The sequence below is a fragment of the Camelina sativa genome, chromosome 10 (assembly GCF_030686135.1).
Source record: "Camelina sativa cultivar CO46 ecotype springtype chromosome 10, ASM3068613v1".
Classification (NCBI taxonomy): domain Eukaryota; kingdom Viridiplantae; phylum Streptophyta; class Magnoliopsida; order Brassicales; family Brassicaceae; genus Camelina; species Camelina sativa.
Genome location: NC_141889.1, coordinates 6,429,502 through 6,456,221, shown reverse-complemented (window position 1 = coordinate 6,456,221; position 26,720 = coordinate 6,429,502). Strand labels below are relative to the sequence as shown.

The following is a 26,720-nucleotide window of genomic DNA, read 5'->3' as shown; positions in this document are numbered from 1 at the left end:
TGAAACCAATCGTTATCATCTGCAGAACCATTATAAGTCATTGCTATCTGAGGGGTTCCGTTAATTCAGAATCCTGAACAGAAATAGTAAAGATGATGAGTATGCATTGTTTCAACTTGTAAGATTGAACAACTGAGAAATTTTCTTCTGCAATTTGTCTTTTCAAGTTAAGAAACTGATGAGCATGATAATTATTTCGAAATCCTGAGGATCAACAACCTGTGTTCTCACTATTTTGTAAGGTAAGATACATTGGAAAGTAAGTAGTCAACAATATTCGTGAATTTACATAGATCAAGTCCTAGAGTTTTCGATTGGAATTTCTGACACTGTTTTATTTGGAGGAATGCTAGCTTCAGGTTTCTCTATGGAAAAAATGGAATGTACAATCTCTTACAACAATATGTGGTTGTAAACACCACAAAGAATCAGACCATATGGGTGGTCTTAGAATTAGGTGAAAACGTTCCTTTTCCGTGTTGTCACTGCTTCTGCTTCCATTTCTTCTCGCGGTGGGACTCTTAAGTGCAGCTTCATAACATCATATACTGTGAATCCGATTGCCACCGACGGTACAACCTAGAGATATCCAAAAGATAAAAAAAAGTCTGTAACTCAATCGTCCATTATCCGAAAACAACAGACAAATCTATGAAAAGAATCTCAAACCTTGAGGTAATTGATGCTAAGCCCTGAGAAGAGTTGCTTCCAACCTTCTTCTCTAGCAATCTTGAAAAGGGTTTGCATTGTTCCTCTTCTTCTTGTTTCTTCCTTAACGGCAGCAGATAGTCTCTCAACCTGGCAGGGAGTTTTGGGTTTAATACTACTCAGGATCTTCTTTATATGAAGATTCAAGATGTGTTGGAAAGAAGCAGAACCAGATCAAACCTGCATTTGTCTCCTGACAACATCAAGAGGGTACGTCAAGGTCTGGCCAAGCAATCCAGCGACAGACCCGCATACAAGTTTCAGGGAAATGTCTTTCTTATGTTCCGCAGGGACATGTCGTTTCATCTCTTCGTAGAAGTAGAACTTCAAACCAGCATAAGGGAAGATCCCATACAGAGAAGGAGCTGATCACAAGCAACCAAAGAGGCAAAGAAAAATCAAATCTTTTGTCAAGTCTCAGTGAAGTAAAAGATCTAGCAAATCCAAAGTTATGGTTGTTATGTACCTACACCACGATATAGGCCACGGAATCCAGATTCTCTGTATGTCCTCGAGAAACAATCCACAATACCTCTGTACACAATTTGTTCCAGGGGAACAATGGTTTTTACTTGCGCCTTTGCTGAACCAACAACCTGCACTGCTGAAACCTCTATGAGCCTACTCAGGTTTCTAGCTCGGGAAGAGACATAAAAAACACAAGATATCTGAAGAAGATTACCTGATAAGCCAGCTTTGTCCGGACCAGGTCAAGAGGATAAGTGAAGAGAACCGCAGTACCACCAGCGAATGATCCCGCTACAAGATCAAGCAATGGACCTCGAGTAGTATCAGGGAAACCAATGATGATCCATCTCCTGTATTCCTCATAAGCCATGTAATGAAGAGCTGCATAGGGAACTATCCGAGCAACACTAGCACCATTCCCTCTATACGAAAAAAAAAACCCAAAAGAAGTTAAACAATCTCATGATGACTGAACTGAATGGAGAGCTCAAACGCATCTAAAAACTCAAGAGAACGTACCGGTAGAAACCCATCAAACCTTCAGTTTTGCCAATCTTGTTGATTGATCCTACAAGTCCTATCCTTTTAAACTCGTCTCTTCTAGTCTGACAAAAAGATCAACACTTTGATAAAGCTTCTTTTAAATCCAGAGATCAAGAATTAAACAGACTCCAAACTGAGAATTACAACACTAAAAGCTCTCTAATTTTGATGCTTAGTTTCATGACTCAAGTAAGCCTAACTGAATCAGGTTACGAATCAATCTCAGCTCTGTTATTATATCTTGAAGAAACAGTACAAAGCTGGGATAAAAATCGAAAAAAAAAAAATCCCCAAATGATTAGTGTACCTGGAAAAGAATCTTAATACGCTCGAGTGGAGCAACGGCTGTTTTAGCTATACCGCCGGTGACGCCGCCGGCAATAAGCTCCTTTGCGAACAAAGGCATCGAATCAATAATTCCGTTCTTTTCTTCGCCCTCCGCCATCGAAGCAGAGGTGCAGAGAGAGAGAGAAAAAAAAAAAAAAAAAAGATAGATACGGGTTTAATGGGTCTTCTTCTTCTTCTTCTTCTTCTTCTTCTTTTACTCCTCCTTTATCGAATCTTTGTACAGTTGAAGTAAAAAGAAGAAGAAGAAGAAGAAGAAGAAGAAAAAAGAATAGTTCTTTGTGATCAATTCAATCAAAGACTTGGTTCCTGTATGATTCTCACCTTCTCCTGCAAGTTATTTTTATTCTCCCTTTAATTAGTGCCAAGTTATATGATTATTTTAATTTTGCTTCCATTTTTTTTATGCCTTGGAAGATTCCAAGTTGAGACGATTATTTTCTCTTTTACACCTTTCTAATGTGTTGAATTATGTATTTTCAAACTAGTAAACAAATCAAGAACAATTAAGTATTAATAAAAATATATATGAATAACAATCAACTTATTTGAAGACAGTTACCAATTTGAATCTAGACTAATCATAAACAGAGAATGTAATAATGAGGCTGGTATTTGAAACACAAGAAATACAAAGATCAACAAAAATGTGAAATGAGCTAAATTGAAGTTTCATGGAGTAGAGTTTCTCCACCGGAAGTAACTTAGTTGTTGTGAGCGGCAATTACATAGTCAAAGTCCTCGGTGGAGGAATTAATTATGTGCCTCGACGACCTTAGAGTAAAACTCCCATGACTCGTGCGTCTCAGTTATGGCAGTCTGACCAAATGGATTCTCTGCCACAAACTTCTGAACGTTCTCCGCATCCGCTATTCTTTCAAGATACTTCCTTAGCTCACCCTCAGGTCCTGTCACAAGTGATTAAATATCAGTTAACTCTTTCTGGTTGCTGTTGAGTAATTTAACAATGTAAAAGACTAACCCAATGCAGAATCTTGATGGTCTGTGTACTGGTACGGGGAAGGGAAGATTCCAGTGTATGGCTGAAAGAGAGAAAGAGCAATACCAACCAATGTTGAGGTTAAAAGTGTCATTGAATGCATAATTTATTCGCAGGTGCTCGAATACTTACAGGATTACACAAGGCCTTGTCGGGTGAATCGTCAACTAGCAAAGTGTTTGTCTCATCATACTTTCGGTTTCCACAACTGATGCATGTCCCAAAACGTTCCCATACTGTTCTTAGATCCTTGAGGAACAGAGGCTTATCGTTCTTCTCCTGAGTTTTAAACTTCGTTGTAGTGCATTTATTCTGATCCTGTGTACATATAAAGATTAGAATTGGTGAGTTCATTAGTTGGATTTAGAACTAAAAAGTAGAGTGAGTTCTGCTCGTATGTTAAACTACATAGCTCATAAAGATTGTATACTGTGTTGCTACAATCTCAATGTCAACTGCATTTCCCATAATCTAGTTCTGTCATATGGAATCTGCACTTCTCATCATCTACTCTCAAAATCTAGAAAATAGCTCAAAGAGGTTTTAGGGATCACTTACAAAACAGAACAACAGATTCCTCGCATAGTTTCGCATGACAATGCTGACCATATAATCCAACCCACTAGTAAGAGAAAAAGGAGAGATGCAGTTAACTGAGGATTTGAACTTCGTATATGTATTAGACACCTAACCAAGAAAAGCAAAAAACAATGCATTTGAGTTTTTAATTAGTTCAAGAAGCTTACATGCGCCTGGAGGACCATATCGCAACATTAAATCTCTCAAAGCAAAAGTCGAGAAAACTGGAAACAAAAGGCCTCCTGAAGACTATAGAAAAATGGACAAAGGAATTACTCTGCAGTCAAAGAAGCATGTAACAACTTACGAGTGACCACACTGAAATTAATTCTTTCTTACCTGATCTGTATGATACTTTACCATCTGGAATAAATTGACCTGTAAAGCCCTGAACGATATCCGCCAGTATTCCATTCAAATCAAATACAAGCAACTTTTTAGTACGACCATCACATGAACATTTAGCTACACTTCCAATTTCTGATGAAGCAACTCCTTGAACCATATTATTTTGTATTACAACAGAACTTGACAAAGACATTTCAAGCTTTTCCCCGTCAAATTCTGGTTCTTCATCTTTTTTAGGCACGGAAACAGCATCCTTCTCCTCCATATCATCAGTTTTATGATCTAAAGCATTTTTCTTATTCTTGCTCTTCTTTGTTTTGACCTCAACATTGCTAACACCTTCTGCTCCCAAAGCATTCTGATCAACTTCTCCCTTTTTATCATTTATCTTTTTACTGTCGTCATCCGTAATGTCTGTTTTACTTTTATGATCCGACAGATTTTTCTTCTTCTTGCGTTTCTTTGTTGTGACCTCAACCTCACTAACACCTTCTGCTGCCAAGGCATTCTGATCAACTTCTTCCTTTTTACTTTTTTTATTTTTTTTGGTATTTTCAACATCCTGCGCACTTTCCTTCTTAGTTGCAGAATCTTCAATATTACTAGCCAAATCCTTACTGCCAATCTCCCCATCAGCATTCCCATCGCAATTTTCCACACCTTCTCTATTTGATTGATACAACAAACAGTCGCTATCCATGATGGCTACTGATTCGCAATTTGTTTTCTTTTTTGTCTTCCTCTTCTGTCTTTTGCGTGCAACATCACTAACACCTTCGGCTCCAATCGTATCCTGATTAGATTCAATATTTTCATCTTTTGTCATTTCTTTACGTTTTCCAGATTTCTGAACTCCACTTTTCTCTCTCTTTACAGACTTTTCAGTTTTACTTGTCATATCCTCTCCCCCCAACTGTTGTCCGGCATTTCCATCACGATTTGCCATGTCTTTTTCGTCTGAATGATCCAACAAACACCCTACAGATCCTGATGGCTCACAGACTTCCATATCTGCAGATGACGTTTTCTTCTTCTTCCCCTTCTGTTTTTTGCTCCTTACATCACATACACCTGCTCCAAGCACGTCCTCTTTAACTCCAGTTTTTTCATCTGTTTCCTTCTCTTTAGTTTTTCCGAGATTCTGTAAACCACTTCCCTCCCCAGTTACAGAATTTTCCCTCTGACTTGCTGGATAACTAATTAACTCTCGCCCACCATTCCCATCATTATTTTCCACAAACTCTACTAGCCCGCTTTTCATGGAGGTTGATAAAGTATTTCCTAACGGGTCGCAGACCTCCACTGTTTTGGTCTTTCTCTTCTTCTTTTTCTTGGCTTTAGGACTCTGAGTTTGGGCCACAGTTTCACTGAGTTTGACATTTGTGCACTCTTGTTGTTCCACTGTATCATCCTTGGATTTCGGACAACTACTTATCACAACACTAGCAACAGATATTTCCTTTTTACTCATCGATTTTGATTCTTCAGCTTCAGAAATAGTATCGTATTTAACTTCAAGAACGTCTTCTTTAACTTCAGTAATTCCATCTGTTTCCTTGCTCCCATCATTATTTTCCACACACTCTACTGACCCGCTTTTCGTGGAGGTTGGCAAAATATTTCCTAATGGATCACAGACCTCCGCTGTTTTATTCTTTCTCTTCTTCCTTTTCTTGGCTTTAGGACTCTGAGTTTGGGTAACAGTTTCACTGAGTTTAAAATCTGTGCACTCTTGTAGTTCCACAGTATCATCCTTGGATTGCAGACAACTATTTATCACAGCACTAGCAACAGAGTTTTCCTCTTTACTCATCGATTTCGATCCTTCAGCTTCAGTAATAGTATTGTACTTTACAGCAACCCCTGCATTGGTACTATGAATATCAACATCACTTTCCTTCAGTGCCTTTCTATCCCTCTTTTTGTCTCTCTTTCTTTTCTGGGAACAAGTCGAACTAGTAGCATCTGGCTGTGAATCTTCTTGCGCTGAAAAATTAGGGCCGGTACAAAGTTGTGCAGCTTCAGGTTTTTCACATGAATCTTGACTTTGTTTGTGTGACCCTTCTTGTATTATACCATTTGACAGAGTGTTGGGTGGCTGCCCTTGGTCTTCGTTGGTGATTTTTTCTACATCATCCAACATTTTCTCTTCACAGGAAGCCTCCTCTTTCTTTTTCCTCTCTCTCCTTTTTGACTTTTTTCTTCCGGAACCATTCTTATTAGCATCTGGTAGTGAATCTTCTCCTGTTGACATAATTGGATCTGCGTGATGTAGTGTAGCTGCAGGTAGTGTAGATACACGACTCTCGGATAACTGGACTTGATCTTCACTGGTTAATTTCTCTGTTTCCCCCACTTTTTGCTCTTCAGATGAAACATCCCCATCTGCGTTCCCATTCTGGCTACTGATATGAGAATCATTATTCTTCAACTCACTTTCATGTTTCCTTGATTTCCTCTTCTTTTTCCCCGATCTCTCCTTATGCTTATCACTCAACTCAGGATTATTCAGACAGTCATCTGAGTTTCCAATTTCTGAAACAGTCTCCATGATCACTTTGATTTACTCAGAAATCAGCTGCAGTTACAAAACAAAAACAAGGGAAACGTTACTTAAATTAAAGCACAAGTAATAACTCACACAATTATTAATTAAGATACCTCACATAAATCCACCAAACGCTAGAGGTAAAACATCCTAAACAGAACTCCATAAGTCTCTAATTGATTGACAGCTGAGCCATAGATACTATGCATTCAATGTGAACTAAAAGAGGCAGTCAATACAGAAAAAAATATGCAGCACATTCTAATACCATTGTTCATGAAAATTTGATTGGCTGTGTTATGTAATCCTAACCACAAGAAACAGTACTTAGCAAAAGCCATTAACGAACTAGAGAATCTATTCACAAGAGAAAAAAAACGAAAAATGCCAGATTCAGTCGACCTGAGGATATTCAAACCCAAAAAACCCATAAGTTTTAGTGAATCTTCAACCCCAGGGTCAGATCTTAAAATCCGAATATGGAAAACAAAAATCACCCTGAAGAAGAGACGAACATGGCAAGCCATTAAATACAACCCGAAAGTAAAACAGGCTAGTGTCTCAATACCGACCACCGTATCGGAGAATTCTCCGACGATGCTTTTAATACGAAGAAGAGCAGAAGAAGAAGATAACCTGGAAAAATAATTTCAAATTGGCGAAGAGTGTGTGTCTGAAGAACTCTCGTAAGAGGCGCGGCGAATTCGAGAGCCCAAGGGTTTTTTAACTCAACAACCTCCGTTACTACTGACCGCTCCGTCCTACTCCTAGAAGAACTAATAAACCATTCCGGTTTAAATTGAATTACAAAATATTATCGATAACCATGCCGGTTTACAAGAATGACTCTCTTAATTAATTCTTAAAAAAAAATATATGGTCCATATAGTTGGCCCATTTAGAAATAGACAATATGGACTTGGGTTATATTATGGTACATCATGACAGATGCAAGAGTAGGATGATGACGACTCTGTTCATGAAATCAAGAATTCAAAGTCATATTAAAAAGTTTCTAACTCACGGTTAATGACATAATTCATACAAATAGTTTATATTATTTTGTCAATGAAGCATTCAATTTTTTGATTTAAGAATCGCAAAGTAGTTTTATTCTTTAACTCATAAAGTCTTGAATTCATTTAGTTAATTAAGCGCCTTGCATTTGTTTGACAAAATAGAAACGAGACCCTGATGAATGATGATGAGAGTTTATGTTTTTTTTCTTCTTCTTATAGTTATAGATAGATTATTATTTTCGAGTCATCTATCAGTAAATCTGAAGAAGAAAAGGTCTTATCTGTGTATAGAATATATTACAAAAACAAATGTTTATTGAAGTATCATGTAATGGGTTATTGTATAATATTTGAAATTATCTGTCAATAAAATCTGTAAAATTAAAGCAACTTGAAATTTAAAAACTAAGTTGCACGCGTAGCAACAATTTTAATCTATCACATGTTTTATCATAAAACACCTCTGAAGTCTCAACACCACTAGGCACAGCTAGATTGTAACGTTGGTGTTCTTAAATTTAGATGCGTTATCATTACAATTTTTAGTGGAACTCAGACATTAGATACCAAACTGGACGTACGTACGTAGACACAGCTATTTCTCGTATATATCACTGTTTTGGTTCTAATCATGAAGACTATAGAGTAGTTAGTAGTTACCATCAAGCAACATAACCCACAAACATTAAAGTGATGCAATGAGGTTACTCTCTGCAGAAAAAGATTTGGCAATTCTTCTCATTTTCGAAGTTTCATATCGATAGAACTAACCATTCAATAAAAAAAAAAACAATTGGTCAATCAGTGTGTTTAGATAATACCATATACGTGTGTTTTTTTCTTTGTGGGCAAATGAGAATAGACAGACTGTCGTATTTTACTTTACATTTGTTTATACATATAAAGAGTTTGTTTTTTCTTTCTTTTGTATTTTTTTATTTATATTTGGGCATGAGAATCAGTGTCCGAGTGGAAGCTATTTAGCTATGTTGGTTGATAATTCATTGTCTAATATATGTGCAAAAGTGAAGCTTCATAATAAATACATATATATGTACAATATATTGAAGACCCATTCATGCATTATTCAACAATGATTGAAGATCATAATAAAGTGTACTAGTTATAAGATATTATTACAAAATTTACAACTTGACTTACTCCATGTGTGTTTTTAATTCTCGAGGCACTTTTGTGTTCTTGATTATATTTACAACTAATCTAACAATTGTATTATACAGCTATTTACATATAAACAATACAGCCATTTCTGTTGAAAATTAATGGATCGGAGTCCCCATCTGTTTAGACAAATCCATTTTTCACAAGTTCCAAGATTGTATGATGAATATAATAATTCTAATCAATTACCTCACTTTGGACTGTTAATAATGCAAATACAATATCAAAATTTTATGTTGAAAACCCAACAAAAACATCTCCAATCCATCTTTATTTTTTTCCTCTATAAAGAGAAAAAAATATAACGATCTATTTTAGAGGCAAATTTGTTCCAATCCATCTCTATTTTTACCTCTAAAATAGAAATTGTTATATTTTTTTCTATTTGGAATAAAACTCACAGCTATCAAAAAAAAAAAATAGAGAAAACTATTGAAAATCTCTAATGATTTTATTTCTCTAACTTTTTTTTTTGTCAACCACAAGAAGTTAAACTAAAATGGTGACATCAACATGCTAATTAAGTACTAAAACAAACAACTATTTTCAGTTTAAAATTTATTTATTTTAAATTTGAATATCAAAAATGAGTGTGTGTAAGTCTATAGTATAGTTTAACCGCCATGACAATATGAAATTAAATCATATGTATGTACTTTTCCAATGTAATTCTATGTCATATGAATAATTCCGGTTTAGTTTCAATCACTGGTTTCACTAGCTAGCTAGATCTGATCAAAAAGGAAGATTTATTGTCTAAATGCATTTTTAGCCACTATAATGTGTAGCTCAAAACTAGTTTACAACTCATCCAATAAGATCCAGTTTCCAATACCTATTGTACAAAGCATGTTTAACATGTATTCATGACATTTCCAATAAAACAATATACATAGTAGTTATACACATAGATATTCCCTATATATTAATAGAGAAGCACATTTGAGAAAAATCTGATATGTTGCTGCCAGGGTGCTCATGACACTTTTTAGCAAAATGTCCTTAAATTTTCTAATTAAATACAGCTTTATGCTATTGTATTTATTTTAAAAACAATTAACTGAATAATAATTAGATATGTCATCATTTCTCACACAAATTTAATAGTAAAACAAAATTTCACTAAAATTTACTTACAAATATACAAGGCAAAATTATATTGACTTCTTAAAATTAATATAAATATTGATTTCTTAAGATCAGTATAAGTAAAATATTCTAAAAATGCTATAAAAACATATCAATTAATATAAAGTTAATAAAAGTAAAGAACATATAACTTATTAACATAATCATATAGAAACAAAATGTTATATGTTAGTATTATTACCATAATAATTTATATAACAAGCTTTCAATAGTTATTAAAATGGATTATAAAAGGAAGTATATTACCCGTGAAATATCTCTAACTTATTAAAAGAAACTTAATTCCCAATAAATATATATTTATAGATATTCATAAATAAATAAAAATGACAACAAATTAGGGGATATCATGATGTGTGATTATTTATATATATCTAAGTATGTAAACTAATTAATCTCAACATTTAGTGTTATTATTTATTAAAAAATAGAAATATTAATAACCGAATAGGAATATACGTTTTAATTGTGTATTCATTTATGTGCTATTAAAAATGATTGAGACAATAACCCTTTTCATTATAAATAAACTTAGTATCGAAAAAATCATAATATATTTTAAATAAGTGATTATTAGATTATGCAAAATTGTTATAGTTACTCGACAAACCATAAATATAAATTTGATTTTTAAAACACAAAAAAAAAAATATTGCCAAAAATTGTAATATTTTATAAATATTTTCTTTACCATATTCACATATTTCACGGGTGAATTGTATTCTTACACGAATACATTAGTTTTGGAATTTCATTAATTTTTCATAATGGTTTTTTTGTAATAATCCGTCATTTTAGAAAATATTAACAAATCAACTAACTCAAAAGATTTAAATAGAATCAAAAATATGAAATCAATAAACTAGATTATCTTCAGAAAATATAGTTTAGAATCTGATTGTTACTAATCTTATTATATAAACCTTGATGAAAAAATTACTAATTAACAAGATCATGACATGTGTCAATTGTATCATTCAGATGTTGACACATGTCAATTCTAAATTTATTAAAATTTTAAAAATATAAAAATGTAAAAATTTAAAACCTACCATAAAAAGGTTGTATATAAAAGAAAACCTAAGTTTATTTAAAATCTTTTAAAGAAAAAAAAAAACCTTTGTAAACTTCCAAATGTAAAACAAAACTATTAAAAGTTTTTAAAATATTAAAAGGCAATTATAAGAAAATTATAAAATTTAAAAAACTTTAAAATTTAAAAAGATCATTATAAGGAAATTATATATAGAAATAAAATTCGAACTTAAAATATACTTTATTTTACAAGAAAATTGATTACTTTTTATATAAGATAAAAAATGATTGTGAAAATATACAATTAATTACTGTTTCTAAGAAAAAGATGGTTGAAGTAAAAAAAAAAAAAGATCAGCTCATATTTTTTTCACCTATCAAATAATTTATTCAAAAAATTGTTATTGTAATATATAAGATAGGAGTATGCAATATTAATGTATCCGTTTTTTAACTATAAAATTTTTAAAGTTAAGAGACATATAATAGGTTATTTAATATGTTCATAAAGATAATTTGTTGGTAGTAGTAAAGACTAAAGAGTATATTTTAACAGTAAAATATATTTGTGTGTACAAATACATTTTTAGTGGTAATGTATATATTAGATTTGTAAATGGATATATATTAATGTATTACAGAAAACAAAAAAAAAATAACTATTTTCTATAACTAAAAGTTTTTACTTTATTTTTATACATTGTTTTTACTTACGAAAAGAATTAAATATATATTCTTTGTTAAATTTAACAATAAATTAACTAAAAGATTAACTTTGAACATATCTACAACTCTTTTCTTTAACTAAAAGTGTATCTATTTACTTTTTTTTTCAACCAAGCAATAAATTAAAAAGAATTTCATCGGTTAGTTGTCCAAGCTGGAGGGAAGAGGTTTACAAAAGAAACTTCAAAGACAAGAGAACGCGAAGCACAAGCAAGACAATCTGTCTTCGTATTTGACGCATAGAGGATCCAAGAGATATAGAATAGTGGGAAGGACTCCAGCAAGTTAAACTCATCGAGCATGTTGGAGAATGACGGCTAATCTTGAGAGACTGCACAATAGTGAGTAACTCACACAATCAGTCTCGAAATGTTGACAAGCGATCCCTGCAGCACGTATCCGCTCCATGACCGACAACAACACTTCTAACTCCGAATGTAGGGGGAGGGCTCCGTCTTAGACACTTGGCCTCCAACAACAAGGTTCGCTCCTCACCAACACAACAGTACCAGCCCAATCCTGAATGCACATTGGCTGCTTTCCAAGAACCATTAATCTGACAACCATGTGGAGAAATTTGGACCTCCGAAAATGGAGATGAAGCTGACATGACCGCCGTAAAAGAGAGCGCCTCTTACCAGGCTAACTTCCCAAAACTTGAGCAATTATTCATTCGCCTCGATCTCTAAATTTGATTTTTTTTTTTAGTTATAGCCTTCCAGATTGCCCATAAATTCTATGATAATTGAATAAGTTGATCAGAATCACCCTGTTGAGAGGCAATCTTCCAGAAAACAAAATCCAAATTCGAGTACACTGACTCAGATGGAAAACCCTCTGACGAGACCATAGTCAGAGATAAATCTCAAACTTCACACGAGCGAGGGCATTCAAAGAAAACATGATTAATAGTCAACCGCATAGTCGCATCATTTACACCAAAATCACATTGGACAACTCAGTATATCAATTTATTTTTATAGATAGTTTTTACTTACTAAAAATATTTCTTTTATATTCTTTGTTAAATTTTATTTTATTTTAAAAACTCTAAATCCGCACATCGGGCGGGTCCTAATCTAGTATATAATAAAACTGAATATTTAAACTACCAAGTAATTTAGTATATGTTGTTATGGTTACATAAGAAACATGCAAAATTGTTATGATTACAAAATAAAATATAAAAAGATATGAATTTGATTTTTAAACCACACAAAATACATGTTGCAAGAAATAGTAACATTTTATCAATATTTTCTCTATAAAAAAACCTTTTACACATTCAAAGATTTTCACGAGTGAAACATATTTTTTACACAAAAACGCAGCTTTGAATAAATAAATAAAAAACTTAAGTTACATACAAACAGATATTGGTTCTAAGATAATAATTGTACTTATAATAATTTTCTTTAAATCGATTTATCTCATACATAGTGCCGGTTGTTACCTAGTTAGTTTTAGTTAAATCGACCTTCTTCATGGTCTTATGCATATCCTCAGCTCAAAAAGCTTATGAAAATTTATAATTTTAAAAGGATTAAGACTTTAAAAAAACTGGCAATAGGTTACTAACGGGAAAAAAGTTAAGAGTTAATATGATTATGAACCTGGGCATGATCAGCGCGTTAATGCACATAAAGTTGGCCGGATATACAAACATATTTACATGAATTTGTGTTTATTTAAAGGAGGTTCTTGATTTCCCCCTTATGTACGTAAAAAATAATAATAATAATATATATATTATGTAGGGACAATAATGGTATAAATTTTCAGCGAAAAGGCAAGTTTTGGCTTCACATGCATATACTAGAATAATATGAACATATAATAAGCTTAAGTACTTATATGTAATATAGCTATATATATACAACAGAAAATTAGAAAATTTCTAAGACGTGCATATTCTCCTATTGCTGAGAAATAGTTTTATTTAGTTAGGAATTGTATGCTTTGTTTCTTTTGAATATTATTGAGTTTTAAACTAAACACCGACATGTAATATTGTATCTTCTTCTAAGTTTTTAATTACTTCACGTTTAATTTATACACCATCCGTTTTAAAATATAGGATGTTTTAGTTAAAACACGCATATTAAGAAATAGTTACTTTTATAAAGTTTAATCAATCATAAACAAGACTGCATAATATAAAATAGAAAATTAATCAAAAATTTGCATAGAAAATTGTAACATCCTATATTATAAAACAGAAATACTTCTCTAAACATTCTATATTATGAAATGGAGGGAGTATTAGTTTATATATAGAAAAGAAAAGGAACAAAAAATATACTCCCTCTATCTCGATTAATATTTTAGAGAATATTTCTTGTCTCTAAAAGATTGATTTTCTAGATTAAAAAACTAAAATAATCATTTTACTTTATATTTTATTCTAAGTGGCATAATATAGAGTGGGTTATATTTTCTCTCTATTTTAAAAATAATTATAAATTAATTTAAAAATAAAAAACTTAATTTTTTTCTTAATATGTGTGAAACTATTGAAACATCAAACTATGTGAAATGGAGGGAGTATATATTTTCGAGTTGAGAAGATAAAGTAACACTGGCAGTGAAGAACTTGTGTTGCAGATTACGACAACGTGTTCGTACAAACACGTTTGGAATATTCTTGCATGTCACAACGCGTTTCAAAATATTATACTACTACTATTGTTTTTGTCTCATTAAAATCAAGAATTAGTAAATCAAAAATGCAAACTAGTTTGTAATATATATATGATTCCATATTTCCATTTCCTGAAAAAAAAAGGAATTTAAGAATATCTAGTACAAAAAAAGCTTTAAAAACTGTTTGGATTTTGAATTTGAGTAAGTATAAAACCACAAAAAAAAATATCCCGACTATTGAAAAAAAAAAAAGGAGTCGTATTATTGATATAGATATAGCTAAGCTATGGTGGAACAATGATCAGAAGGTTTGGTTGGAAGGATGATACGACTTACCAACTCAAGATGTTTAGTTAATCCATTTCTGACAAGTGACAAGAAGAATGAAACATGTCTGTCGTGGTCTCTTCTCATTGGTCAGATGACACTATGGAAGATACGACTTTTCACAAAATCGTTTATAAAAAATGATTTTGTGTTGACAGCAAATCACTGGGGATTAGGATGATCATCATCCTTTCTCAGTTTAGTTGCTAGTTGCTACAATTATCTCATGGTTCAGACTTGATCTCTTTTTTATTTCTTTTGACTGGTTATGAACGAGTGATGGACACACGACCCCCGGCCCCTAGTACAGTATATTATAAATATACCATCCTGGTATAGTATAGCAAGCAGTGCAGTTTTGGCAAATTAAAGTACATATATTATAGACTTTTTCGTTTTATTTTACCCTATAATAATTATGTATATCCTTAATTCCTTATAATCTGGAACCTATATCAAAGCAAGAACAAGCAAGTTAAAATTAGTCCTCGTAAATAAAAATAATTGATAATTTTCTTCTAGCATGTGATTACATAACGCATTGTTAATTAGAATTGCTTAAGAAACAAGTACTCATAATTGCTTAAAAATGAAATAATTTCTAATTGCTGGTATGATCAACCTTTCGGGCATATATAGTTACTATGTGTAACAATCTCTTGTCTATGGCTTGAGAGAAACACTTGCATTCATATTTAAATTGCAGTAGAAGAATTTGAAGCTTACAAAGCAGTACCATTATATGAATTCATTTAGTGTTTAGAAATTTGAGTAGTTTAATGACAAATAATAGAAACATATTAAGTAAACTTTTCAGTGAAATCCTGATTTACCAACAAAAGTTTACACTAACAAAAAGGTCATAGCTATATAACTAGATAATATACTTAATTAACAACAAAGATTATAGATCACAGTATCGTTTGATGCATGTCTCGTATATTTTCATGAAGATGCTCTCCTTGTTAGCCGCACAAACAGTCGCCAAAACTCCACTTCTCTTTCACGTTCTCAGTTACAACTTGCGTCATTGTTTATTTAAAGTTTATATTAATTTAATCGAGTTATTAGTATTTAATTTAGTTCATACTTCAATGATTGGTCCGTAAGATATTATGAACTTCTGCTTGAAGATTTCGTGTTAGGATTAGTAATTGATTGCAATTTATTATACACTTATAGGAATCAATCAATCAATTGGTGACTAAATTTGATTCTATGTTCCTATGAAATTACACACGATATGTAAACAATTCATTGGATTGTCACGTTTGTGGAAGACATAATCCAGCATGATTTGAAGCAAATCTATGACATTAAACTAGAAGAAATGAACCATTCAGTACTAATTTTCTAACGTTTTGCTTCTAACATGTTTGTTTTCTAAAGTTAACAACATATTAATGTATATATAAATCACGGTTCTGATTTTTGATCGTTATAATGTCTTTTTCCATTTTAAAGATAAATCAATTTCGAAAATGATAGTGTTTTCACTCTGCATACTAAAATGATGGTGATACATACACTTTTATGTATATGTATTTAATTGTTTAAATGATTGATCGAATGTTTTTTTTTTTTTTAAGTGACAAATTAGAATATACATACATCTCTTTTGTTTTCTTTACATTCATCTAGGTTTGGGAATACTACATGGTTATATTAAATCTGATTATTAACGTATATAAAGTTATACATATAAGTTGTAAATTAGAATAGTAACCTATTACGGAATAATGTAAAACTGTAAAAAAAAAAAACAATACATAAAAGAAACAAATAAAATTAGGAGTAAAGTTTTTAGTAATATTTTTGTAACTGGTAAAAATTTAAAGCAGTAACACTTGTACCACTTTTTTTATGCTAACCAATCACATCCATTATATATATTAATATTAGAGTTGTTCCACACTCGCCTTAATTTTCGACTACTGTAATACAATTTTATAAGATAAAGTCTCTAACTTCTAACCGCTATTGTTCATTTGCTTTATGCCTTATATCTGTAAGATCTTACATGTTTATGAAATTCAAGTTTTACTTGCCATTAGTTCACTACAAAAAGGAAAATAATTACTGCAAATGACCTTTTTCATTTTATGTGTGCACAACTATTACAAGTGACCACAAATATTTTTTTTGCATATTTATTTTAATTTGAACTGGAGTAGAATTTTATTGCAATAGTTTTTCTTATGCATCGTCATATTTGCAAAATTCCGAATATTATGCACTCTTTTTTACTCACAGTTTATGAAATTTTAGTTGTAAAAATATTTTGAATGTTATAAAAATTAAAACGCTTTACATATATATATGAGTTTGACTCCATATTGCAATATAGATAGATATTCATAATTAAGTACGACTCCTAAATTTTTCTCATATCATATATATATATGATATATTAGTGTTTGTTCTTCCTAATCTAGGTAATGAATATAAGAAGTACATATAAATCAAATTCTCAAACATAAAAACATATAATCAGCACTAACACTTTTTCTCAAACATAAGACGTATAATCAGCATTACCATTTTGTTTTTGGAGTTGGTAATGTATTGAGATTCAATCTACAGTTTTATTGCGAATCTTAAGCTGGTGGGTTCGATCACATGCAGATTATACATTTGTCTATGCTATAACTATTACGTAAAAAAAAATATACACACATATGTAACAACACGTGTGTATAACTGTGTATATCTCCTATATACGTGCATCTACAATTAGAGTATAAGTTTACATTGTTTTTGTTATCTTCTACCTAAATTAATTACTTTAATTCCTTATATTGTTGTGTCGATTAATACCCTTTAGTCAGCTGTTTTATGTCCAAACATGCAAACAGCAAATCCTTACACAAAATCTTAATCTTGGTGTGCGGGCAAAATTGCGACCATACAACTCTTTTATTATACCTAACCATAAATCCGATCTAAAGAATAAAAAGTTTTTTTTTTCTCGGGTTTGAGTCCGAATTAAGGATATGTAATAGACTAGAAATGGAGTTATATATTCCTTCGGCTAGAGCAAATATGTTAGGTTGGTTTTATAAAAAAAGAAAAATCGTATATGAAATATAAAATAGCTAACCTTACATTACTTAATTCATTCTTGTACTTGAGAAGTTACTTACACATTAATCTTAAACTTCATTGTCAAAACAAGCTTTTTTTTTTTTGACAATAAAAAAATTAGCTCAAACGAGTCAATCGGGAACAAATCAAAACAAGGTTTAAACTGGGAATTACAATATTTTCTATTTATATTGCCCTTGTAGACAGAGATCAAATTTTGATAACATGTGCTTAATTTAGAACTGTTCTAGAATTCGACTATACTATTATGCTATGATGGTTATAGTCTTATAGTAATAAAAACAATCATTTATAGTTTGGAGCAAAAATCTCCGTAGTAACCACTTCTATAAACAAAATGTACCCACCAACACAAAATGGAATCAACAACTCTGAACTTGTGCTTTTAATCTTTGGTAATTGTCTATAAGAGATGTTTTTTTTTTGTTAATTACTCCACTTTTTATTTGAGTCTTGAAAATTTCGATTCTATAAGACTACACTATTAATTGCGATACGTGGGGTCAGCTAAGAAGATCCTGCAAGAACTTATATTCTTGATGATCATATTGTTCACAGATTGGAATCATAATCTTATGCTACGATTGTATGTATCTGTGTCACGTAGGTCGACTTTTAACCACTCTTAGATTTCCGAAATATCCTTCTCTATCTTTTTGCTTCACATATCGTATTACTATATATAAAATTGGATGAGCTTCATAAGAGTTTGACATGTAGCAAAATTTCAACTAAATAAGAAGATTTAGATATATGTTTAATGGTATTTTAAAAAGTGACATGGTACTATAAATAAAATAACAAAATTAAGAATTAAAGAGTAAACTATGTTAAATATATAAAGAGTTTAAGCGGATGAATGGTAGGTATACCATTTGTTTAAGTTTAATGGTTTGTAAACATAATTCGGCTATTTTTTACATCTAAATATATATCAAGTTTTCAAACATGATTATGTTTTATTTCATTAGCGTGTTGAAATATAGTTCAAAAACAAAACAAAACAAAACATGTAAAAAAAAAAACGTTATTGATCTACTAATACTAGACATTCAACGTTTTGCACAAAAAAAAAAAAAAAAAAAAAGGGAAGACATTCAACGTTTTATAAGTTTTAAGGAAATTTTATAGATTATGAGGGTTTAAAAACTGTGTTTTATAAGTGTAGTTTTTGTAATAATTATTTTCTGTTACATGTTTATCTTCATGTGTACAGAGAGTAAGAGTTAGTCTGATAGCATGTGAAAGGGGGTTCCTAAGTACGAGAGAATTAAAATCTGCCTTAATTAAACAAAGGTTTTGATTAGCCGTACGTACCGCCATTAATAAGGAGCATTATTATCACCCCCATTAGGGAGCATACAGTACTTTGACCACTTGGCGAAAAATTATAAAAATGTTACGGACTAATTAGCCCAGAATTAATTAAAATTAATTAATACACATAAGTTCATTCTTTTTTTTTTCCAACAGACCAACACATAAATTCATTATTAAACTAATAGATATTTACTAAATTGTGCTAAATATGAAGTATATGGATTGGAACTCAAATACTGTTAGAACGATGATATTTTCACAAGCCATTAACTCTTGTCAACACTAATAAAGTGTATATGGATAGCCACCCACCCACTCCTCTCGTATAATCGGAATTACCTTTTTTTCTTTTTTTTTGGTGTAATAATCGAATCCGTGTAGTCGGCATTTCAACCACCGTATTTGGGCTATAGATCTCATAACTAAAGTTTTGGAAAAATAATTAAATAAATATTTTATGGAACAAAAAAAAATGTATTGCCAAAGAGAAGGAAGAAGAAGACACAAGCTAACAGTTGTCCGAAACTGATTTTGGCAAAAGGTGATCTTTGATTTTGCTTACAACATCGAATCAGAACCTTTAATTTAGTTGTTTCCCCATTTCTTTCACCTAATGGAGTTTAATATCCCCAATATATTTGACTAGTTACTTAATTATTCCAGTTTTAATTTATATTTATACACATAATGTAAAACAGACGTATACAGTTTTATAATCTCGTATACTACTGATGACTCTTTGTTTACATATAAGTTTTGTTATTTAAATTTGTAACAAAGAAAAAAAATAACTTAACTAGTTATTGTCTGTAAAGATATATAAAAAAGAAAGTACTTTACAGTTTTCACAGTGAGCATGCTATCAAAATATCAAATATATGTCAAAAAAGGTGAACCAGATTTGTAATACTTATTGTGACATTGTTGTATTAGCGAAGGATATTTTATTATGAAAATATTTTCTATAATAAACTTGAGTAACAAAAAATGTATTGGTGTCCCTTTTTCGATTTAAATCGTTGCAGCCGACTAAACCCAATTTTTTTTTGAAACTTTCCCGAAAATAAACCACATTGACAATATTACGTATAAAAATTGATAATCAACGATTTATGGAACTGGCGATCTGCTATAGATGAACCACCAAGAAGTTTCAAGATATGAAAAACAAAAATAAAAATAGCCAAAACACTCTTATCTAATCATCCATTTGCAGGTCAATGACAACTTATTTTTCCACAATCGAATCTTCCTTATTCTTTACACAAACCTCTTCTCTATATGTAAGTAAACTAATATTATTAAATCGAAATATTGTCAAAGACTTCCATCTCCGTCACGTTTGCTATATATACCTCTCCCTCATTAACACAAATGTTTAACTCCAACACACTTCTCCTCTTATCTCTCTCGCTCTCTCTCTCTCTCTCCCTCTCTCCCCCTCCGATTGTGTTTCAGAGCTGTCACGTGTCACGTGTCAAGTTCGAAACTCTAAGAAAAAAATGGGTCTTCCTCTAATGATAAAGAGATCATCAAACAACAACGACAACAAAAACAACGTCGTCGAGCTTTCTCGAGTTGCGGTTTCAGACACACACGGAGAAGACTCACCTTACTTCGCCGGTTGGAAAGCTTACGACGAGAATCCTTACGACGAAACTCATAACCCTTCCGGTGTTATTCAAATGGGTCTCGCTGAGAATCAGGTAATTAATTTTTTTTATATATATATATAATCATCCTTTTCTAATTATATATGGCGATAATGTACTAATTATCTCTCTCCATCATATTTGTTACACACAGGTCTCGTTTGATCTTCTAGAAACTTACTTAGAGAAGAAGAACCCAGAAGGTTCGATGTGGGGATCAAAAGGAGCTCCTGGTTTCCGTGAAAACGCACTGTTTCAAGACTACCATGGTCTCAAAACTTTCAGACAAGCCATGGCTAGCTTCATGGAGCAGATTCGAGGAGGTAAAGCTAGATTCGATCCTGACCGAATCGTCCTCACCGCCGGAGCCACCGCAGCTAACGAGCTCTTAACTTTCATCCTTGCCGATCCTAACGACGCTCTTCTAGTCCCCACACCGTATTATCCAGGGTACGTCACACTTTATAATATATATACCGATAACGGATTAAAATTTTAAAAATAACATGGTCATTCTTATATATAAAGATATAGACTACAAAGAAATAGTTGCAACAAACCAACACCATTTATAAGAAAATTATAATCTTTTATATATTTTCAATATTTTAATGCACTGTATTTACCGAACAATTTCGTTATTTCATTACAGATTCGATAGAGATTTGAGATGGAGAACCGGAGTGAAAATAGTACCGATCCATTGCGACAGCTCGAACAATTTCCAGATAACCCCGGAGGCGCTCGAGTCAGCTTACCAAACGGCTTGTGGCGCAAACATTAGAGTCCGAGGAGTGCTCATAACCAACCCATCGAACCCATTAGGTGCGACGGTCCAAAAGAAGGTTCTTGAAGATCTCCTTGACTTCTGCGTACGCAAGAACATTCACTTGGTTTCAGATGAGATTTACTCCGGCTCGGTCTTCCATGCTTCTGAGTTCACCAGCGTTGCAGAGATCGTAGAGAACATAGATGACGTGTCAGTAAAGGAACGAGTCCACATCGTCTACAGCCTCTCCAAGGATCTTGGTCTTCCCGGTTTCCGCGTCGGGACTATATACTCGTACAATGATAATGTTGTGAAGACAGCGAGAAGGATGTCGAGCTTTACGCTTGTCTCGTCGCAGACACAACACATGTTGGCTTCTATGTTGTCGGATGTGGAGTTTACGGAAAAGTACATAAGGATAAACCGGGAAAGACTTAGGAGACGGTACGAGACGATTGTGGAGGGGCTTAAGAAGGCAGGGATTGAGTGTTTGAAGGGGAACGCAGGACTGTTTTGCTGGATGAATTTGGGTTTCTTGCTCGAGAAGAAAACTAAGGACGGCGAGCTCCAGCTTTGGGATGTGATCTTGAAGGAGCTTAAGCTGAACATATCTCCGGGAACTTCGTGTCACTGCTCGGAGTTTGGTTGGTTTAGGGTTTGTTTTGCTAACATGAGCGAGAACACTTTGGAGATTGCGTTGATGAGAATACATGAGTTCATGGACCGAAGAAGGAAGTTTTGAAATGTAAAGTAAAAAAAATGAAAGTAAATTAAATCCGTTTTTTTTGGTGGTTAATATATGGGGGAGGGTAAATTAATTTTTCAGGAAAGAGGAGATGATTAATCGAAATTCATTGATGTCAAAATGGGATTTCATTTGTTTCTCTTTTCTAGATATTATTGTTTGTTTTCTTGCTTTGTCCAAAGCAAGTTAATTTGTATGTTCATCAAGGTTGACCTGTAATACCTGATGTTATAAACGACTTTTTTTATATAAAAGATTATTTTATATAAAATATTATAGCATATATTTCTTATGTATATCTCTATAACTTAAGTAAGCATGGTGTAACAGATCCAAACAATATTGTTTACGGCAAATGAAAAATCTGCATATATATGTTGATAAGATATATACTTCGGAAAATATATTATAGACAGTAGGTAGCCACAAATTTGCTTCTTCCTTTATTTAAGGTCACTGATCTGTATGTAATATTTTGTTGACTTTTTTCTTCTCGAATTGAAGTGAAAATTTGTTGATGTATACTTGTATTCAGCAAATGGGTTTAGATAAGATTATTTCAATATGTTCATGTCATTGTTGATGTAATTTCTGCAGAAGTTAGTGTTTTTTTATGGTCGGATCTTTTTGACTTGGTCACTGTACAACTCTAACAAGAAATGTGTTCCTTTTATTCTCTTAAATCTTAATATTATTTCTCCGAATACAGACAGTTTTTGGTGAGATCGAACTAAATTTTTACGTAGCTACCAAGTAAAGTATCTTACATATATATGAAGATTTATATCAAAAAAAAAATAGTACAACTATTTGTAAGGTAAAATCATAACATGTATAGTTTTGTCTTTTGATAACGAAAGATTTTTTTTATGTCAGCGTAACTCTGACTAATTTTCGACTCTTGTGACTAGATGAAGCAAATTAATAAGAAATATCACAATGTTTTTTTAAATTGAATATAAAATTGTATTCAACCAAAAACGTTTATACAAAAAATTCAATAATTTATTTTAGAGCTTGAAAGAAAAATCAAAAGAGAGAGTTTTAAGAAACACAAACTTGGTTACAAGGATGAGCGAGTAGAGAACCACAGCTTTAAGCCATCAGCATAGTGATAATCTCTCAAGCCTCTCACATAGAAGATTTCACTAATCGCATGAAATGTGATATCTAAAACAAAATAACTCTAAAGAAGTGCAATATATATGCTCACAAATTTGAATTTAGAAGCTGAAATGAGAACTAGACTAGTAGTGGTCTTTGACCAGAAAAGATGTATAGTTTTCTTAAATACAACGACTTACGAGCTTAAATATGGGATTTGTCAGTTTATTATTTTCATGAGATAAATATCAAAATAGTTGGTTTATTCCTAGCTAACGTCCCAAGTTGTTTCATTTCTTGGCCAAGACGAGGTCGTATACCACTTGGTTGAATAAAAACAATTGAATTAAGTGCAAAGACATTGGTCTCTATTAAAGGAATATAAATAATGCAAATTGTTGTTACATGTATTTATTTACACAGATACTTATATTTTCCCAAAAAGTGTGGAAATTACATTATTGTATTCTGAATGAGTTCATCTATAAATTTAATGACAGGGAATGGTAGTTTTGTTGCACACAAAAAAATAAGAAAAAAGCATGGTATATATTGGTAGCTAGATAGTATATAGTATAGAGGTTGCATGCAACAGAAATATAGGCATGCATTTCTTACATCATGCACCTAGCGAAAACTAAAACAATCATTGATTCAGAATTGAAAATTGCTTTAGATAAATCATACATACATAAGTGAAACTCTAAATTTACGATTAATAGATGTTTTATACTGCACCAAATTTTCCATGTATGTGTTTATTTACTTTGACCTATATTACATTTATACTATATATAGCTTTTATGTTATGATTAATCATTTTCGTTATGTCATGCAGAAATAACAAACATATATGTACAACTTTGACTTATACAAGGTATAAATATTACATTAATGTTATAATACTTCCACTTACAGCTAATTAGGAGAAGTATTTGATTTGACTAGTCATTCTAAAAGAAAACCTTCTTAATTAAGCTTATTAAAATGAGTTTCGAAAGCGTCAAAGAAATGTTAAGAATTCAAGACTAGTGGACTTTGCATGCATAATCCTTTTTAAATTAATCACCGATTTGACACTTAGTCTCTTCAATTTGCATGTTTCGTTATGACTTAAAAGTTTTAGTCTCCTCAATTTGCATGTTTCGTCATGTCTTTGTAATACACTTGACTTTATACATACTCATGTCTCTATCTACGTGTCTAATACTATAATTTCTTATACTCGAAATTGTGGGTCAAAATAACTTTACCTTCCCCTTGCTACCCCGTTTATACTTTTGCCTTTATGTTCGTGAATATCATAATGTACATATATTTATGATATTTGTTGCTCCTAATGGTCAAAAGTTTCAGTATTTATAATTGTAGGCTTGTGACAAATGGTACCAAAACATGTGTGACAAGTGCAAGGATTGACTTATCAAACTTCCCCAATAAGAAAATTTCCGCGAGACAATTTATTTTTCATATTTTATTTTTATCTTTGTCGACAACAACATGCAACACCATATAATTACACATATGTATATATATTTATGCAATGTAAGTTTATAGAGTAACATATAGGATCGTTTTATTCATGTCCAATGCGAATTCTGATCTATACCCACGAAAATGACAAAAAAAAAAAAAAAAAAAAACAATCGAACCCACGACCTCTTTTCAGAATTTGTAAGGCCATTTCTCTTTTGCGTTAATTTATTTTTAGTATTCGAATTTACAAATGTTTTTAAGAAAGCCTAGAAGAAAGTTTCTTCTACCCTTACGAATTATGATAGTACATTTCAGAAATCGATCTTACCGGTGATACACATTCCAATCTCGCATCCACACGTGTGTCGTGGTCGTTAGGATTTTGCAACTCAATACTTATTAAGGGTCAAAGGTCAAAGTGAACAGCTGGAAGAATATTAGCCGTGAGATCATTCCCCACCTCACACGCGGATCACGCTGGCAGGCTGGTTCCTAAAAAATCATTGGGCACGTCCCACGTGTGAACTAATCATCAACGTCGTCATTAATTTTACCACTACATTGGTCTCGTCTTGGTGTCGTATTACGAGCTGCTTCGTGGAGTATACTTATGGACTTATCTTTACAACAACCCGAAGCCTATAAATCTTAATTGTTAAAAAGGAATACACATTTTACACGTACTTATATGTATGTACGTATTACGTATATATGGACCCAGTTCCAAATGTGGTTAGGTTAAAAGTGTATGTATCAGTACTTTTAGTTACCAGATTTGAATGGGGAACTTCTTTATGAAATGCTAGTTCGAGAATTTGTACCATCCACAACTATGTTAAAAGTATGGATAAGTGATATTATCAGTTCTACCGAAAAATATTTGGTAAATTTTTCTTTAGTACAAAACTAGTATACAAATGTTACTGTATAATTTCTCATCATGACTTAATTAGTAACTTAATTTTCTGATTAGAAATACTTGTGGTTCGTAGTAACTAGCATCCTCTTCGAGTCGTCGTATCACAATTATAATCTGTATGTGTATGTGTACGTGTTCGAGTTATAGACGGCAGAAAAAAAAAGACAAGTTGGCTATAAATAAACTTTAGATTGTAATTTGTAAATTTTGTTTACATTATATTGTCATGTGTATTATTGCATACGATTATTTCTATTCAGATGATTTTAATAAGACGAAGAAAGAAGATAAATATAAGTGGTCCACAGTGTTATTTGATGACAATCTAGTCAGATTAATTATGCAAGTACATAATAGTTAGCTAATCATTAAGCAAAAATGCGATCCAATGAATGAGTAACATTAGCTAATCATTAAGCAAAAATGCGATCCAATGAATGAGTAACATACTTGATTAGCGTGTTTAATGAAGATATATTATGGTGTTGGTTTAGAGATATACTGTTGTTATGCACTTTGTACAAGTACTGCTTGTAGTATTATAATTTTATCTTTTCTTGAATTTCTTATTGAGTATTATACGCATGGTCGTCTGATTACTCGTATTTTTTTTGGAGTGGCAATAATATACCATTTGGGATATTTTTATGTTTGAGACCTCACGTCAGCTCAACTACGATGTTAGTGTTATTGTTTAATTATTTCATATTTGTTTGGTGTAAAAGAGAATATTAAAAACGTTCAACTTTTTAATAGGAACTAGATTTTAATCCGCGGTGTACCGCGTGATTATGTATTTTTGTATATTTTATATAATTTACTAAAAAAATATTATGTTAGATCAAATATATGTTTTAAACTCTTTTACAATAATATTGAGATATTTGTAATTTTATTTTCTTTATCTATTTAAAAATTATTATTTTCACTTGAAATTTAATTAATCAAAATTCTTTTATTTTGGAATTTAATCAATCAAAATTAGTTGTTGTGAAAGTAAACATCTGTTA

General features: G+C 31.8%; 3 protein-coding genes across 8 annotated transcripts; 1 reads left to right on the top strand and 2 right to left on the bottom strand.

The window, feature by feature from the left end:
* Positions 1 to 233: 233 nt before the first annotated feature.
* On the bottom strand, positions 234 to 2,476 carry LOC104717630 (mitochondrial carrier protein CoAc2). Of its 3 annotated transcripts, none has more exons than XR_015568854.1 (7): positions 2,027 to 2,476; positions 1,696 to 1,781; positions 1,391 to 1,598; positions 1,179 to 1,304; positions 889 to 1,073; positions 670 to 798; positions 234 to 579 (listed from the first exon to the last, which is right to left on the bottom strand). XR_015568854.1 is itself a non-coding variant. In XM_010435237.3 (7 exons), the coding sequence occupies exons 1-7, from the start codon at positions 2,162 to 2,164 to the stop codon at positions 454 to 456; spliced, it is 1,002 nt and encodes a 333-aa protein (XP_010433539.2). In that variant the 5' UTR covers positions 2,165 to 2,460; the 3' UTR covers positions 234 to 453. The 3 variants fall into 3 exon arrangements, 2 of the variants coding, with proteins under 2 accessions (XP_010433539.2, XP_087325929.1); XM_010435237.3 differs by having other exon boundaries at positions 1,175 to 1,304; positions 2,027 to 2,460; XM_087469803.1 differs by having other exon boundaries at positions 1,175 to 1,304; positions 1,696 to 1,776; positions 2,027 to 2,386.
* A 94-nt stretch (positions 2,477 to 2,570) lies between these two features.
* Positions 2,571 to 7,338, bottom strand: LOC104717628 (Haloacid dehalogenase-like hydrolase (HAD) superfamily protein). 4 transcript variants are annotated; one of them, XM_010435236.3, is made up of 7 exons: positions 7,176 to 7,338; positions 3,983 to 6,569; positions 3,811 to 3,892; positions 3,623 to 3,686; positions 3,197 to 3,382; positions 3,047 to 3,107; positions 2,571 to 2,972 (listed from the first exon to the last, which is right to left on the bottom strand). In XM_010435236.3, the coding sequence occupies exons 2-7, from the start codon at positions 6,540 to 6,542 to the stop codon at positions 2,818 to 2,820; spliced, it is 3,108 nt and encodes a 1,035-aa protein (XP_010433538.1). In that variant the 5' UTR covers positions 6,543 to 6,569; positions 7,176 to 7,338; the 3' UTR covers positions 2,571 to 2,817. The 4 variants fall into 4 exon arrangements, with proteins under 4 accessions (XP_010433538.1, XP_087325628.1, XP_087325627.1 ...); XM_087469502.1 differs by having other exon boundaries at positions 6,653 to 7,288; XM_087469501.1 differs by having other exon boundaries at positions 6,942 to 7,288.
* Positions 7,339 to 20,421: 13,083 nt separating this feature from the next.
* Positions 20,422 to 22,482, top strand: LOC104717627 (1-aminocyclopropane-1-carboxylate synthase 7-like). The gene is made up of 3 exons (XM_010435235.3): positions 20,422 to 20,751; positions 20,852 to 21,147; positions 21,350 to 22,482. The coding sequence occupies exons 1-3, from the start codon at positions 20,548 to 20,550 to the stop codon at positions 22,206 to 22,208; spliced, it is 1,359 nt and encodes a 452-aa protein (XP_010433537.2). The 5' UTR covers positions 20,422 to 20,547; the 3' UTR covers positions 22,209 to 22,482.
* Positions 22,483 to 26,720: the final 4,238 nt, after the last annotated feature.